We start from the raw sequence: 16751 nt of genomic DNA, 5'->3' as shown, positions 1-16751 counted from the left end.
GGGTTCACTTCTTGAGAAACTGAGAAAGGCTTAACCTGATGTACAATGAGAGTGAGTCTGTAATAAATCTTTTATTTATTATTTATTACTTTTCACGTTCACTATTACGTTTTTGTCTATTCAAATCAACATATTTGTCTTCCTGAAGGAGGGAATAAACCATTAGCTGGAAAGAAATGATCAATCTTGACTCTTAATCCTGAAAATCCATTTATTTACTATAACTAGACATCCTGAAATGTGCCACCATAATTTTTATTCATTAAAAAATATTACATTTTATCCATTAATAGTTGTCTAATGTCCTGAAATATAGTTTATGTTTCAAGCATAGCATTATGACCACCTGCCTAATATTGTGTTTGTCCCCCTTTGGCTGCCAAAACAGCCCTGACCCGTCCTGCACTGTGTATTCTGACACCTTTCTATCAGAACCAGCATTAACTTCTTCAGCAATTTGAGCAACAGTAGGTTGTCTGTTGGATCGGATCACACGGGCCAGCCTTCTTTCCCCAGATGCATCAATGAGCCTTGACCGTCCACGACCCTGTCACCGGTTCACCACTGTTCCTTCCTTGGACCACTTTTGATAGACACTGACCACTGCAGACCGGGAACACCCCACAAGAGCTGCAGTTTTGGAGATGCTCTGATCCAGTGGTCTAGCCCTTGTTCACTGAATCTCGCTCAAATCCTTACGCTTGCCCATTTTTCCTGCTTCTAACATCAACTTTGAGGACAAAATGTTCACTTGCTGCCTAATATATCCCACCCACTAACAGGTGCCATGATTAGGAGAAAATCAGTGTTATTCACTTCACCTCTCAGTGGTCATAATGTTATGCCTTAAGCTCTGAAGGTTTTTTTTTTCTTCCCTCATCCTTCTTTCTGCTTCGCTTTCTTTTGAAGGTAAAACCACCAAGTAAAAAAAAAAAAACCCACATAGTGTCATGCTACCAAACAACCAAAAACCCCAAAGCTCTCTTCCTTCTGTCTGAATAGTTAAAGTTACAGCTTCACCTCTGACACAGCAGCCTGTTTTCCTTCCTCTTCATGAACACGTCTTTCCTCACAGGATTCTTCACCGTACTGAGATTTAATTTACACTCGGTGTGCAGTTTACTACAGAAAATCTTTACATGTCCGAGCTGCCGCTGTAGAAAGTGTATTTATACTATATTACAAATATTACTCCAAATAAAAGAGGTGGAAAACTGGAGGAAGGATTTGCACGAGTCAGCAAAATTTGCCGTATTTTCTAGACGTTTTAAATCGTAACTAAAAATCTGACATCTTTCCAAATGATGAAATTTAAGTTCACTAAAATATGCAGGACATTACGATCGAATATTTATTCTTAAAAAAATGTAGTGCAGAAATGTAAACTGCTCAGAAAAAAAGCTGCAGTAGAACTTGCATTACTTCTAACCTTGCATGACTTCTACTTGCCACACCCCTTTTCACAATCTATAGTAACATGTGTATAAACCAAAACAGAAAAAAAACATTTCGTTTTTCAGTTGCTAAAATATTAAGCACTTCATGTTTACCTCAGTTGTGACCCGAACACCATTTCAATATATAAATAAGTGTGTGTGTGTGTGTGTGTGTGTGTGTGTGTGTTATTTGTTTTGTTTTCAGAACGGTTTTTGCATCCTAAGTGACTGTTGTTAGCCGTTTGTGATCGCTAAATCGCTAAATCATATTTACCATATACCTCAGATCATTCTCTAGAAGTTTTTACTCTTTCCTTTCTTCTTCATTTTGTTCCTCACTTCCGTTTCCTTCCTGCTGCTGTGTGTTTTTTCCCGCTCCACAGACAGACAGTGCCTTTGTGAAGAGTGTGGCAAACAGCATCCAAGAGAAGTAAGTCTTTTATTTTAGCATTTATCTCACTAAATATACAGTAGCGTTTTAATGTACTCTAGACCCTGTTCTACAGACACACTTTCTCAGGCTTGTAGACTTTTGCAGGAAACAAAGATTCCGTGTCGCACCGGATGCTGAAAACCACAACAGACATGACATTATATCAGTGGTTAGATGTACAAGAATGTCTTTTCTTATCAAGGCAGGCACAACGACACACTGACGCACATGTACTGCGGTGTTTCCATGTAGACTGATATGATACACTATATTGCCAAAAGTATTCGCTCACCTGCCTTGACTCGCATATGAACTTAAGTGACATCCCATTCCTAATCCATAGGGTTCAATATGACGTCGGTCCACCCTTTGCAGCTATAACAGCTTCAACTCTTCTGGGAAGGCTGTCCACAAGGTTTAGGAGTGTGTTTATGGGAATTTTTGACCATTCTTCCAGAAGCGCATTTGTGAGGTCACACACTGATGTTGGACGAGAAGGCCTGGCTCTCAGTCTCCGCTCTAATTCATCCCAAAGGTGTTCTATCAGGTTGTGGTCAGGACTCTGTGCAGGCCAGTCAAGTTCATCCACACCAGACTCTGTCATCCATGTCTTTATGGACCTTGCTTTGGTCACTGGTGCACAGTCATGTTGGAAGAGGAAGGGGCCAGCTCCAAACTGTTCCCACAAAGTTGGGAGCATGGAATTGTCCAAAATGTCTTGGTATGCTGAAGCATTCAGAGTTCCTTTCACTGGAACTAAGGGGCCAAGCCCAGCTCCTGAAAAACAACCCCACACCATAATCCCCCCTCCACCAAACTTTACACTTGGCACAATGCAGTCAGACAAGTACCGTTCTCCTGGCAACCGCCAAACCCAGACTCGTCCATCAGATTGCCAGATGGAGAAGCGCGATTCGTCACTCCAGAGAACGCGTCTCCACTGCTCTAGAGTCCAGTGGCGGCGTGCTTTACACCACTGCATCCGACGCTTTGCATTGCACTTGGTGATGTATGGCTTGGATGCAGCTGCTCGGCCATGGAAACCCATTCCATGAAGCTCTCTGTGCACTGTTCTTGAGCTAATCTGAAGGCCACATGAAGTTTGGAGGTCTGTAGCGATTGACTCTGCAGAAAGTTGGCGACCTCTTCGCACTATGCGCCTCAGCATCCGCTGACCCCGCTCCATCAGTTTATGTGGCCTACCACTTCGTGGCTGAGTTGCTGTCGTTCCCAAACACTCCCACGTTCTTATAATACAGCTGACAGTTGACTGTGGAATATTTAGGAGCGAGGAAATTTCACGACTGGATTTGTTGCACAGGTGGCATCCTATCACAGTTCCACGCTGGAATTCACTGAGCTCCTGAGAGCGACCCATTCTTTCACAAATGTTTGTAAAAACAGTCTGCATGCCTAGGTGTTTGATTTTATACACCTGTGGCCATGGAAGTGATTGGAACACCTGATTCTGATTATTTGGATGGGTGAGCGAATACTTTTGGCAATATAGTGTATATACTTCAGTTTTATATAGAAGAAGAAGCAGAAGAAATAGAAGTAGTAGAAGAAGAAGAAAAAGAAGAGGAGGCCTTTTATTATTGATACATGTTACGTTACAGCATAGTGGAATCAATTGTTTGTGGAATCAAAACCCTTTTCTCGGCTCCTCCCAGGATTTTTTGGAGGTTAGGGTCAGGAAACAGGGTCCCCCATGGTGCAGCGCCCCTTGGGTGGAGGATAGGTGGGTTTAGGGGCTTTGCTCAGGGGCCCGGTGGTGGCAATTTATCAGTGCTGAGGCTTGAACTCAAATCTTCTGTTGAACAAACCCATAGCCTTGACCTAGCCTTCAATTCAATTTATTTCTATAGCGTGGACATTGTCTCAAAGCTGCTTTACAGAAGTATAGAAACAGAAAAATGATCAAGTTCACTATTATGATCAAGTACTATTTATTCCTAAAATATGTCCCTAATGAGCAAGCCTGAGGCGAGGGTGGTAAGGAACAACTCCCTGAGATGATATGAGGAAGAAACCTCGAGAGGAACCAGGCTCAGACAGGAACCCCGTCCTCATTTGGGTGAGACCGGACAGTAAATAATGTAAATGATGATAATGACCTTCCTTCAACTGCTTATAGTCACGAGGAATTGTGCAACCGAGAGCTCTTGAAGAACTGATAAGTCAGCGTGATTTCTGAGTTCATTATTGAATTACTGAAGCAACAGCGATTCTCCTTTTAGAGAACTCGTGTACAGGTGGAAGAGGGCAGATAGCACTTTCGTAAATGAGTGTTTTAGGTGTTACCTGATCCTGTGAAGTAGCAGGAGCAGGGGTCTGAAACAGTGCGGTTGGTTGGTCAGCCGGTTGGTTTCACATGTCTCAGGAAGCTACTCAGAGGTCTTCACGCCCTCTGCTTGGTAGCTCTTGGTCAAGAGATGAATTGTGGGTGAGAGGAGAAATAAAGAAAGCTAGCCCAAAAGAAGAACAACAGATGAATTTAGATCTTTGAAGCTGTTGCACGACATCTCATTGGTGTGGAATTAATTAGACACCAGGTCTCATTGTGTCTCATGCACAGTGTGTGTTATTGGTCCTCTGGTGTTCTCTTGTGTCACCTTCTGACCACAGCTGTACTGTGGCTGGTGGATGGTTTCCCACCACAGCAACACCTCTGTACCTGATACACTCACCTGCACCACACACACTCACAAAACACACACAAAACACAAGTCAGTTCTGAGAATAAACCATCGGCAGAATTGTTGCTAATACACAGGGCTGATAAACTGATAAAATGGAGTTGTATAGCTTTAAAGTGTATATGGTTTATTAGTAATTTGTAACTTCTGTGTGTGTGTGTGTGTGTGTGTGTGTGTAGTTTTCCAGATGACGTAAAATCCGGACTGATCGAAGTGATCGCACCTTCTCCGTTCTACTATCCAAATCTGTCTAACTTGAAGGAAACGTTTGGTGACTCCAAAGAAAGAGTGAAGTATGGAATCACGCTTTTTTCCATTTTTTTCATTGTCCATGTCAGTACACGGGAAATATTTTTACACTAAGTGTGTATTTTTAGGTGGAGGACTAAACAAAACCTGGACTACAGTTACCTCATGTTGTACGCTCAAGACAAGGGTACATACTACGTTCAGGTGATGGTCTGCAGGCTTATGACATGCAGCTATCGTGTCACTTATGTCTTATCAGTATACAGGCCAAAGGGTGGGAAATTAATAGAAATGTTTAATGTTTAGAGTTAATGGTTGGCAGGGGTATTGTGACATCATAATGACCAGGAGGAATGACACTAAAGCAGATATTTTACTGGAAAGCTGCAGTTCAATGTGCAAAAGTGTTTCTTTTTTTTCTTTTTTTTAGAAATGAGGAATTTTTCCCAACATGGCCTCACACTCATAAAACACTATATAACCTTTCATATTTTCATATTTCTTTTTAAAAATTAGTGTTTTTTCCCAACATGGCACTTGCAAAGCAAGTATAAATATATAATAATATTGTTACTTAATTAGACTGTCACAAAATTTCTTGCTCTTTTTCTCTATTTCTCTATATTTTTTCTCATATTGTGTGTGTGTGTGTGTGTGTGTGATCACTGCAGCTGGAGGATGACATTGTGGCCAAGTCAGGATACACCGAGTCTATAAAGTATCATATCAATAATGTAAACAGTGACCAGTGGCTTTTCCTGGAGTTCTCACAACTGGGCTTCATAGGTATGTCTTCTCTTCTCTTCTCTTCTCTTCTCTTCTCTTCTCTTCTCTTCTCTTCTCTTCTCTTCTCTCTTTTCCTTTCTTCTTTTCTCTTCTCTTTTCATCTCTTTTTGTCTCTTTTCATTTCTTCTCTTCTCTTCTCTCCTCTCTGCTCTTTTCTTCTCTTCTCTTCTCTTCTCTTCTCTTCTCTTTTCGTCTCTTCTCTTCTCTCCTTTCCGCTCTTCTCTTCTCTCCTCTCCGCTCTTTTCCTTTCTTCTTTTCTTTTTTCTTCTCTTTTCTTCTATATTTTTTGTTTTTTCCTCTCACATCTTCCCTTTATTTTTACTTCTGTTTTTCTTTTTCACTTTTCTACTCTTTTCTCCTCTTTCATGCTCTCTTCTCCCCTTCTATTATCTTCTATCATCTGTTTTTTTTTTCATTTCTCATCTCTCATCTTTCCTTCATTTTTTCTTCTATTTTTACTCTTTTCTCCTCTCCTCTTCTCTCCTCTCCTCCCCTGTCCTCTATTCTTCTCTCCTCTATTCTTCTCTTCTCAGATTTTCTCCTATTGTGTCTGTTGTTTTTTTAGGTTTAAATTACAAGCAAAATGCCAGCCATAGTTACACCATCAGTCTGGTAGATTCCAAGCTACTTTGAAGAAAGCAGTGTATCTGATACTATGGGAGAGAACCAGTTGTGTTTAACACACAGAACCTGAGAACACACACACATACACACACACACACACAGAGGGAGTCACAAGCACGGTGTCTGTGTTTTATACATATTCACAAACTGATGTTTAGTCACACCGTGTTGTTTAGCACCGTCTGAGTGAATCAGACACGCCCTGAGACAGACACAATACACTTTCCCTTCTTTTACAGGGAAGCTTTTCCGAGCTTCGGACCTGCCTGGTATTGTGGAGTTCTTTCTGATGTTTCACAAGGATAAACCCATCGACTGGCTGCTGGATCACATCCTCTGGGTGAAAATGTGCAACCCGGAGAAGGACAGTGTAAGATATTTTAACGCTCGTGTCCAAGTGGGTCAGAATACAATTGAAGGACTCGAGGTTAAAGGTTTCCACAAATCATAAAACAATTGCAGGATATTTTGCAACTGAAAAGTGCAATGTACTAAAGTCCTCATGGGATGCCTTCCAAATACTTTTTTTAGAAATCTGATGAATGACCAGAGAAGCCCTTAGAGACATGGCTAAAGTAAATGAATTCAGATTTTGGACTAAGTGACCACCACACCAACATTACTGAGAATTAATGTCTCTATAAATCCCAAAAGTCGTCATTGACCATTTTAGGCTCCAGAGTGGAAAATGGCCAATAGACCAGATAAGCAACATGACATTTATGGTACATTGGAGCATCGCTAAGGTAACAAGTAACAAGTAACCACAATACCACTATATCTATATCTATAATTAGATTCAAGGCCAAAGTGGGCGTGGCCTTCTGTAATTCTGGCACAGACACTTCCTCCAGCTCAGTTACATTATTTCACTCTTCACTTCTCTCCTCATCTCTTCTCTGCTCATCTTATCTCATCTCTTCTCTCCTCATCTCATCTCTTCTCTCCTCTTCGCTTCTCTTCTCTTCTCATCTCCTCTCTTCTCTTCTCTTCTTTTCTCTTCTTTCCTTGTCTCTTCTCTTCTTTTCTCCACTCTTCTCTTCCATTCTCCTCTCCACTCTTCTCTTCTCTTCCATTCTCCTCTCCTTTCTTCTCTTCTCTTCTCATCTATTTTTCAGATTCTCTTCTCTCATCTTCCCTTCCACTTCCCTTCTTTTCTTCAATTTTTTTCTTTTTCTTTTCTATTTCATTCTCTTCTCTTCTCTTCTCTTCTCTACTCTTCTCTATGTCCAGAAAGAATGCACAATTTATTAGCCTCAATTAAAATCAGTTAGTTACTTGTTCAGTGGCCCTTCAGCAAGGCTTTCTTACCCCCCCCCCCCCAACCCCGCCCCCCTGCCCCAAGGGGGGGGTTAGCTACATCATGGCTGATCCTGTGATCTGACCCCAACCCTCTAAGGATGGGATATGTGAAGATAGAATTTCACTTTGCTGTAATGTATATGTGACAAATAAAGGATGAGTGAAGGAACGATGTAAACTGACGGAGCTCAGTGGTTTAGACATTACAGACTACTAACTGAAAGGTTGTGAGTTCAAATCCCAGAACCACCAAACTGGCCCTGCTGGGCCCTTGAGCTTGTGCAAGGCATTAACCCTCAGTTGTACAGATGATTATAAACATAAGTCGCTCTGGATCATGGTGTCTGCCAGATGCAGTAAATCTAAGTTTGTCTGACCACTAGCTCATGTCCACTGGCAAGCTTTCAAAAAAAGAAGTGTTTTTCTAATCCTTATCTGTCTCTGTATCTGTTTAGGACACATTATCTGTCTGTTTTAAATAAAGCATTCATATTCGGTTACACGCCTGTTACTTAACACACATGCCTGCCATGCTGAGAGCTACACACCGCCCAGTTCATGTTTCAAGCTGTTAACTGTTCTCTACTAATCTCTGTTTTCACACTCTGGCCAGTTTATTCGACACACTGCCCATGTTTACTACCATGTAGGTGTACCCTTAGAGGCTAAAAGTCATCTTTCTTCATTTACTATGACTGTTTCATGCAGGGTTACAATCAGTCTGGAGTTGACTATATCTCAAGAGTTTTATTAGATGTACGGAAATATGGATAAAAAGGATTTTTTTTAAATAAGACCATGCTCAATGCTGATTATTAGATGTACAGAAATATGGATTAAAAAGGACATTTTTGTCCTTTAAAAGATTATGGTCAGTGTTGAAATGTGTGGTTGTAGGTATACATTTAAAAATATATTTTAATTTAGACCTTTAGATCTAGGTCCCTGCCCATAAATCTACTCTGTGTGTGTGTGTGCGTGTGTGAAGTGTATAAATCTGAGATTTAAGTAATAAGATTTGTCTGGTTTGTTACAGAAACACTGCAATAATGAGAAGGCAAAGCTGAAGCGTACTTTCAAGCCGTCCCTGTTTCAGCATGTGGGTGTGCACTCATCCCTGCCAGGCAAAATACAGAATCTGAAAGTGAGTCTTCCTCTTTTTTTCTCACTTCCCATCACTCTGTGGTTTGGTCATCTCTCAATGAATCATTGTCAAATTATCTGGAAATAACCTGTTTGTTTCTTATAAATTATGAATCAGTAAGGCAGATTCTGTATGACCCTGCGTGCGTGTGTGCGTGTGTGTGTGTGTGTGTGTGTGGTGTTTTAAAGGATAAAGACTTTGGGAAGCAAGTGCTCTATAAAGCCCATCGGAACCCTCCTGCCGAGCTGAGCAGCAGTCTGAAGCACTATCAGAGTCATTCTCTGGACAGAGCTTATCAAGGTGTTGACTTCCTATGGGCTTTCACACCCAGCAAAGGAGATTACATCCTCATCAAGTTCAACTCACGGCAAACTGTTAAAAGGTGAAAACGACACACGTTCATATTGAAGTCAGATCTGATTTGCCCTCTGTTTCCTGTTAGTCCCAGTACAGGAAGTGTGGGTTTTGTGTCTGTTAGTACAGACCAGGAAGTGTTGCCTCTGTACATGTCAGTATACTGATATAGAAGTGGCCTTTGAAGGAGGTGTGGCCTTTTGTCTATGTCAATACAGTGATGGAGGTGTAGTCTTTGTCTGTGTCAGTTTTAGTGAAGGAGGTGTGGCCTTTGTCTGTGTCAGTACAGTGAAGGAGGCGTGGCCTTTGTCTGTGTCAGATTCAGCGAAGGAGGTGTCACTTTTTTCATGCCAGTCCCAGTGAACGGGGCCTTTGTGCTGATTTGTACAGTGAAGGAGGTGTGGCCTTTGTCTATGTAAATACAATGAAGGAGGTGTGGCCTTTGTTTAAGTCAGTACAGTAAAGTGGGTGTGGCCTTTTCTATAAAAATACAGAATAGGAGGTGTGGCCTTTTTCTATATAAATACAGTAAAGGAGGTGTGGCCTTTGTCTATGCAAATACAGTAAAGGAGGTGTGGCCTTTTGTGGCACAAAAGATTCATATTTTCTTAACCCCAGAGTCTGCATTTTATTTTATTTTATTTTATTATTTTTTTTATTTTATTTAATTTTATGTTTTTTTATTTCATTTTATTATTTCATTTTATTTTATTTATTTTGTCTAGAGGTGTGTTCAGGAGCAGCTTGAACTTTGTTTGTTTTTTTTATTTGTTTTTGAATTGTATGTTTTTTTATTTTATTTTATTTTATTATATTTCATTTTTGTATTTTATTTTATTTTATTTTATTTTATTTTATTTTATTTCATTTCATTTTGTCCAGAGGTTTGTTCAGGATCAGCTTATCTAACTGATAAATTTGATCCACTTTCGACATGGGGCAGAGTCGAGGATGTTTTAAAGCACTGTCTCATCAGAACATGTTCCTTTCCCAGATTGCACATTAAGCTCATTTGAGTTCAGCTCTGTGACCTCTCTCTTGTGTTTTTTTTAATAAAAAAAATTCACATCCATGGAAACGGTAGAGGAAATGCTTCAGCATTTAAGTCAGCTGCTTTAGAGGCAGATCTTATCTTTTTTATGTGCTGAATCTTTAAAACTGAGAGACAGAGTGAACAAACAGTGAACCATGTAAGTTTGCCAGGCAGACTCAGGAGACGTTTACCGAAAAGGAGTGTGTGACTTACAGTAAACCTGAACCCGAGATCAGACGTTTCTTATGACATTTCAGCCGAAAGCAAGAGGAAACACAAAAGGGGCATTGCATGGGTAGTGTTTCTCTGAGCAGATCAGAATCACAGAGTAGTGAAAGTGTAAAACAATGACATCCGTGGGTACAGGATGTGCACTGCTCACAACAGCAGAAATAAATCACTCTGGGTTTCTCGGAGAAAGTTTCTGACATTAAAAATTTGACTGCATGGGTGGCTACTCACTTAAACCCCTATAATAACTCCAGTAAACACAGAGGCCTTGATTTATAAATGGATTAATATATATTCATCAACATACTGTACATACCAGCTGATTTTATAGCAGGACTGTCTATTATTTAAGGTAATATATGACATCTACTTAAAATGGAAAATACAGAGTGATACTGATGCAAATAGATTACAGATAAATAGATAAGTCACTTTGTTTTGTAGTAATAATATAACCGATTGTTAGGGATGTAATAAATTTACATGAACCTGTATCTGGATAAAATAGAAACCATCGCTGTTTTTACAAGTTTCTCTAAATTAATTTTTTTAGAAGCTAAAAACAATTGAAATGCATCTCAAAAACAGGATCGTTTTAAAGGTTTATTATGATTAAAAGGTTTGTTATATTTAAAGGTGTATTATGTCTATTATAGCCGAAACTGCAGATTAAGTTTAAGAGTAAAAGATTGAGGATTAAAAGTTAAAATGTACTCAACACAGATGCAGTGAGCTAGGTATTTTCTACTTTCTCGCTCATTACCGTCAGCTATCTCTTGCTAAATATGAAAGAAATAGGTCTAAACTGGTCATAAACTAGTACTGCACAACTAACTAGTAATTAAGAGTTACATAGTTCCTTTTATCTTATATATATTTTTTAAAAACTAAGTATATTATTACATTTTACAGCCAAGTCTATAATTCATAAGACTTCGCCAAACTTCTATGACTTTGTATATGTGTTGTAGATTTTTCCACTAATAGCGATATCTAAACTATTTTAAATTATATTTATAGGATTTTATAAATTCTCCTTTAATCAGAGAGGAAGGTTTGCTCAGAAAAAGTTTTCCTGTCTATAAAAATCTTTTTTTTATTATTATTATTTAATATTTATTATTATTTTTATTTATTTATTTATTTTTTACTAATTATCTATTTTAAAAATAATTCTTCATTATTTAAACAAGAAAATTCAGCTTGAAATTAGTAAAAAAGATTTTGAAAATTGATTATGTATAAATATTTGGTTAATAAAGAAAAATTATAATTAATATATCTGATAATAATAATAATAATAATAAATCATATATTCATGACATATATTCCATATAAGAGCTGTATTCATGATACAGTTAACTCTTTGTGTGTATTTCGTTGACAGCTGGTTGTTCAGGTTGTTTTACAGCTGTTCCTGTTTTGTAGGCTGTCACACGGTCACACCGTGGCTTTTTTACTCTCAGGGGTTATTTGCTTGGTGCAACCTTTTTAATAATCGGTCTTATCTGTGATCTGTTTATCAGTTACGTTGTTTGCGCATTCAAAAATGTTATAAACGCGTCATTAGCGCAGAAACTTGACCCCTGAGCTCTTCCTGTCACATTTAATAGTCCATCTTGTGTGTGTGTGTGTGTGTTTCCAGGTATCGCTTCAGAAGTGGAAATATTGAAGCAAATGGAGATAAGTTTTACGACACCAGCGTGCAGGTGCTGCCTAGTGATGTAGGTGGAACTTCTTTCACACTTTATATGTTATCTAATCGTGTGTGTGTGTGTGTGTGTGTGTGTACGCGTGTGTCTGTTTAGATCTCAGTCAGGACCAAACATCTCTATAACCTTGAGTTTATTAATTATCTGCATTAATAATTATGTCAATAGGAGTTCCTTACATGGGTAGTAAGTGTGTGTGTGTGTGTGTTTGTGTGTGTGTGTGTGTGTGTGTGTGTGTGAGTTGACTTATTACACTAGAGTGCAATTTCCTCCTACATAGAGAGAGACACAAACCTACATATATCTGTGGTTTCGGGACGTTTCCTGTTATAGTTGTAGGTTCACTGTAGAACAAATACTGCCATCATTCATCTATTCTTTCAGGTCCTGCCCCGACTCTGTAGCTTTAACCAGAACTGCTGTGTGTGTGTGTGTGTGTGTGCGTGTGTGTGTGTGTGTTTGTGTTGTTTTACAGGTCTCTGTAAGGGTGCGTGCAGAACAAGGACTGCTCTCATGTTGCAAACCTTCGTCTGACGGCTTCGTTATACTAGGTAGCGTCATTTGTTTTAAATTTGTTTCTGTTCCCTTTTTACTTCCAGAGGAGATTTGCATGAAACAAGGATTTGAATGGCTGCTGTATGGCAGGGCCAAGGTTACAGGTTACAGATGTCTGGGACTATACGATCCTACGCTAAGACAAAGAAAATCGGCAAATCGGATTAATAATTTAATTAATAACATAATTTTATTAATTATTACTTCCTTTCTAAATTAAAGGAAGACAATTCAACGTCTTAAACTTTTGCTTACATCTTATAACTTTTAAAGACATCTGCCTTTTTTTAAAATCTATTTTCTTATATATAATTTTTTTATTATATTTAAAAACAAAAATTTCATATAGATATATTTTTATATTTATTTATTTACTATTATTTTAAGAAATATGTTAAATATTTTTTTACATGTCCATGATCTGGGATAAATGTGACAAATATCTAAGCAGAGGACACAAAGAACAATTTATTAAAATATTTATTATTATTATTATTATTATTATTAAAAATATAATCAAACAAATAAAATGTATATACATGTATGTAATTCTTTAAAAAATTATGAGAGGTGTATATAAGTGAAATAATTATATATATATATATTATAATAATATTATAGAATATTAATAAAATTATCTAAATATAAGTGAATAAGTTCCAGCGCACTCTGAGTCTTTAAAAGTCGTATCCGATTCTTCAGTTCCATGTGTAATCTACCAAAAACACACGTTTCCCTTCCTGAAAATGTAAAATCAAGTCTAAATACAAAAAATAATACATAAATAGTTTCGAAGCTAAAGAATAGACTCCTTTTTTATGGACATATATAACCCATAATATAACTACACTGTATGTTTCTCCGTTGGGATGAACATACAACAACTTTGGCTACAATTTCCCTAGCTAATTTTCCACAGCTGTTTGTTTACAAGTATGATAATTACTGAAGCGTTCGATTCCAAGCCATGCACCTGATTTCAGTTTCAGTATTTAAAGTGTTACACAAATAAACAGACCGGAAAATGTTTACAGGTTTTCAGGTGGAGCTACACATTATCCCTCAAACATCATTGTAAAGCAAAACAAAACATCTGAGCCAGGTGGTCTCAGTATCCTTTAACCCAGAGAACAATGTTCCTGAACAATTCACCAGCACATTAGTCCTAGGTCCAACTACGATCAGTGTTCCCTGTTTGATTTGGGAAAAAGATCTAATGACATCTGATCTGAGCCGGGTGGTCTCAGTAAACTTCATACCAGAGAGAAAACAGATAAAGAATTGACTCTGAATCGACTCTGAATCGTGTTTCTGAACAATTCACCAGCAAATTAGTCCTAGGTCCAACTATGATTAGTGTTTACTGTTCGATTTGAGAAGAAGAACTGATCTGACTCCTGATCTGTGCCAGGTGGTCTCAGTAAACTTTAAACCTGCTGAAGAAAACAAATCAACTCTGAATTGACTCTGAATCATGTTCTGACCAATTCACCAACAAATTAGCTTATTATAAGAGACTCAGAATGAGACACAATACAGGCAAATGAGGAGGTCTTTGTGTGTGCTTCTTACACATGCTGGATGGACCTTACAGCCTTGTTCCTGACCAGAGGACCATGTCCTATAGGTCTATAGGCACTTTATCTTCTTTTCTTCTTCTTCTAATTCTTCTTCTTCTTCTTCTACTCATTATTATTATTATTATTATTATTATTAAATTACTAATTAACAGATGATAATAACGTTATGTAAATACGTTTGCTGTGGTACAGGTGTCAGGACATTTTCAGCAGAAAGCATGCATAGATTAGTCTGTTCTGTTATTTAGCAAACATGCTTGCAATGTTAGCTATGCTGAACGTGAACCTAATGCCATTAAATTAAATCATATCAAACCTCCTTGGGTATATGCAGTGCATGTCCTTATGGCTTCTGGTCTTCCTAGGGGCAGTGCCAGAAAGTGCTTGGCCCCATAATCGCTGCTGGCAGCTATTATGAATTATTATTTAAATTATTGTGAATTATAGAAGGATGGCATTATTATATAGATTAACAAGAGTCATGAAAGTAGCTTGTGTGTGTGTGTGTTTTATGTGTATTGAGTATTAAGTGTAACGAAAGTGTACATCTAGAAACTAGAATATTCTAAACCTAATTCTGTCTGTTTTTTTAACCATATGGGCTTCTTAGTTTAGAAAGCAGAAAGGAAAACACAAATAATAATAGCTACTATCACAAAATAGTTCATGAGCATCTGCTTCGAAATGCAAATACGCTGCTAGCCTTGAAGCTTTGAAGTGAATCGAACATTTATATATATTTTTTTAAAAATACAAATAAATAAATACATAAATACGTAAATAAATTAGTATGTAAAAAATACATAAATAAAATAAATAAATAAATATTTTATTCTAATTATTGACAGAAAGATCTAATTTATTGACAAATTTATTTTCTTAATTATTACCATATAATATTTGAAAGCAGCCAGTTAACAAGTCAACCAAATAAAATTATTTTTTTTAAAGATTAATTAAGTGATTACTTTTATTATTTATTTGTAATTCTGTTCTTCTTCCTTCTGATGATAAATAATGAATATTTAATTCAATTCAATGCAATTCGACAGCTCTATCATATGAATTATAGCTCATTAGTATATAATACTTCGTTTGTAGGTCTGTTGGTCTGCCGAAATTATTTTCTAATCATTTCTTGGTGTGTGTTTTTGTCTGTTTTCAGGCTCTTTTGTAAACGGAATAGCAGAGGGAGCAATCGACGGAGCGCTGGGTGACTTAGACGCCATGCGTCTCATTGTTAACAGTACCTCAGAATCCTGGGCAGTCCTGAGTGAAGTGAGTGTCCTGTTTCTGTCCTTTCCTCTACAGTAGATCCTCCAGAAAAGAAAGAACACGGCTAAATCTGATCTCTTATTAGGAACATGTTCCATTTTTCTTCAGCTAAAATAAATTGTCTGAAAGTCATGAAATCTTACATCCTTACACTCATCTACTTTGTAGCTGAGAGGGAAAGACTAAATAATTTTAATGTTATACCTGATTGGCTTGGCTTTAAGGCAAAAGATCCCAGCCACAGGTGAGCTGAATGTCTTACTGCTAATGCTAGTGGTCTTTTACTAACACAGTAACATTGCAGCATGATAGATACACAACACTAACACTATCTCTCTCTCTCTCTCTCTCTCTCTCTATTTCCCTTCTCTCTTTCTCTGTGTATCTCTCTCTCTCTCTCTCTCTCTTTCTGTGTGTGTGTGTTTCTGTTTCTGCGTATCTCTCTCTCTCTCTGTCTCTCTCCTTTGGCTCTGTCTCTCTTTTTCTGTGTGTATGTGTCTCTTTTTCTCTCTGTCTCTCTCTTTCTCTCTCTCTTTCTGTGTGTGTCAGTTTCTGCATATATATCTCTCTACCTCTCTCTTCCTCACTTCTTTTTCTCTGTCTCTCTTTTTCTGTGTGCGTATGTGTCTCTTTTTCTCTCTGTCGTTCTCTTTCTTTCTCCCTGCCTTTCTCTCTCTGCCTTTCGTTCTCTGCCTCTCTCTCTCTCCTCTTCTCTCTCTCTCTCTCTCTCTCTGTCTGTGTCTCATTCTCTGCATCTCTCTCATCCCTTCTCTCTCTCTCTCTCTCTCTCTCTTTCTGTGTCTCTCTGCACCCCTTATTCCTTCTCTCTCACCCCCCCCCCCCTAATTCTTTTATTTAAAAGCTCGTATAACACAATCAACACATTAATATTCAAATATCAGCCCCATAGGCATGCCATAAGCTATACGTCTCCTTATCAGAGCAATAAGACACTGGAGGATGGGTTCAAGTGCTCTGAACTGGTTTTTAGGCATGACATGAAGATGAGTAAAAGCCCTGCACGTCATCAAGTAACCTTTATCGAGGGGTAAAATCAGACAAAAATAAATTATTAGAATTAATTGTTGATACTTTTTTTAGAAACAATTTTTCCATCAAGCAACGTAGTATGTTAACAGTAAGGGTGGAGGTTGCTAGGCAACAATGTGAGAGAGAGAGAGAGAGAGAGAGAGAGAGAGAGAGACAGACAGATAGAAAGAGAGAGACAGAGAGAAAGAGACAGAATGGGAGAGAGAGAGAGACAGACAGACAGAAAGAGAGAGACAGAGAGAAAGAGACAGAATGGGAAGAGTATGTCACTTTCTCTCTGTCTCTCTC

At 38.1% G+C, this 16751-nt stretch overlaps 1 protein-coding gene across 2 annotated transcripts in view; it reads left to right on the top strand.

The window, feature by feature from the left end:
- Nucleotides 1–16751, top strand: part of zgc:154054 (Alpha-1,3-mannosyl-glycoprotein 4-beta-N-acetylglucosaminyltransferase B-like) — a 30148-nt gene that overhangs the window by 10185 nt on the left and 3212 nt on the right. For both annotated transcript variants that reach the window (XM_058397129.1, XM_058397128.1), the window contains exons 5-14: nucleotides 1820–1866; nucleotides 4748–4861; nucleotides 4946–5021; nucleotides 5489–5603; nucleotides 6467–6597; nucleotides 8566–8673; nucleotides 8862–9055; nucleotides 11937–12015; nucleotides 12479–12554; nucleotides 15304–15416. In XM_058397129.1, coding sequence (XP_058253112.1) covers nucleotides 1820–1866; nucleotides 4748–4861; nucleotides 4946–5021; nucleotides 5489–5603; nucleotides 6467–6597; nucleotides 8566–8673; nucleotides 8862–9055; nucleotides 11937–12015; nucleotides 12479–12554; nucleotides 15304–15416 — 1053 coding nt within the window. The remainder of the gene's footprint in view (nucleotides 1–1819; nucleotides 1867–4747; nucleotides 4862–4945; nucleotides 5022–5488; nucleotides 5604–6466; nucleotides 6598–8565; nucleotides 8674–8861; nucleotides 9056–11936; nucleotides 12016–12478; nucleotides 12555–15303; nucleotides 15417–16751) is intronic.

This window comes from Hemibagrus wyckioides, linkage group LG08, assembly GCF_019097595.1.
Source record: "Hemibagrus wyckioides isolate EC202008001 linkage group LG08, SWU_Hwy_1.0, whole genome shotgun sequence".
Lineage (NCBI taxonomy): Eukaryota > Metazoa > Chordata > Actinopteri > Siluriformes > Bagridae > Hemibagrus > Hemibagrus wyckioides.
The sequence above is the reverse complement of the archived record's forward strand: the minus strand, read 5'-3'. Positions and strand labels throughout refer to the sequence as shown.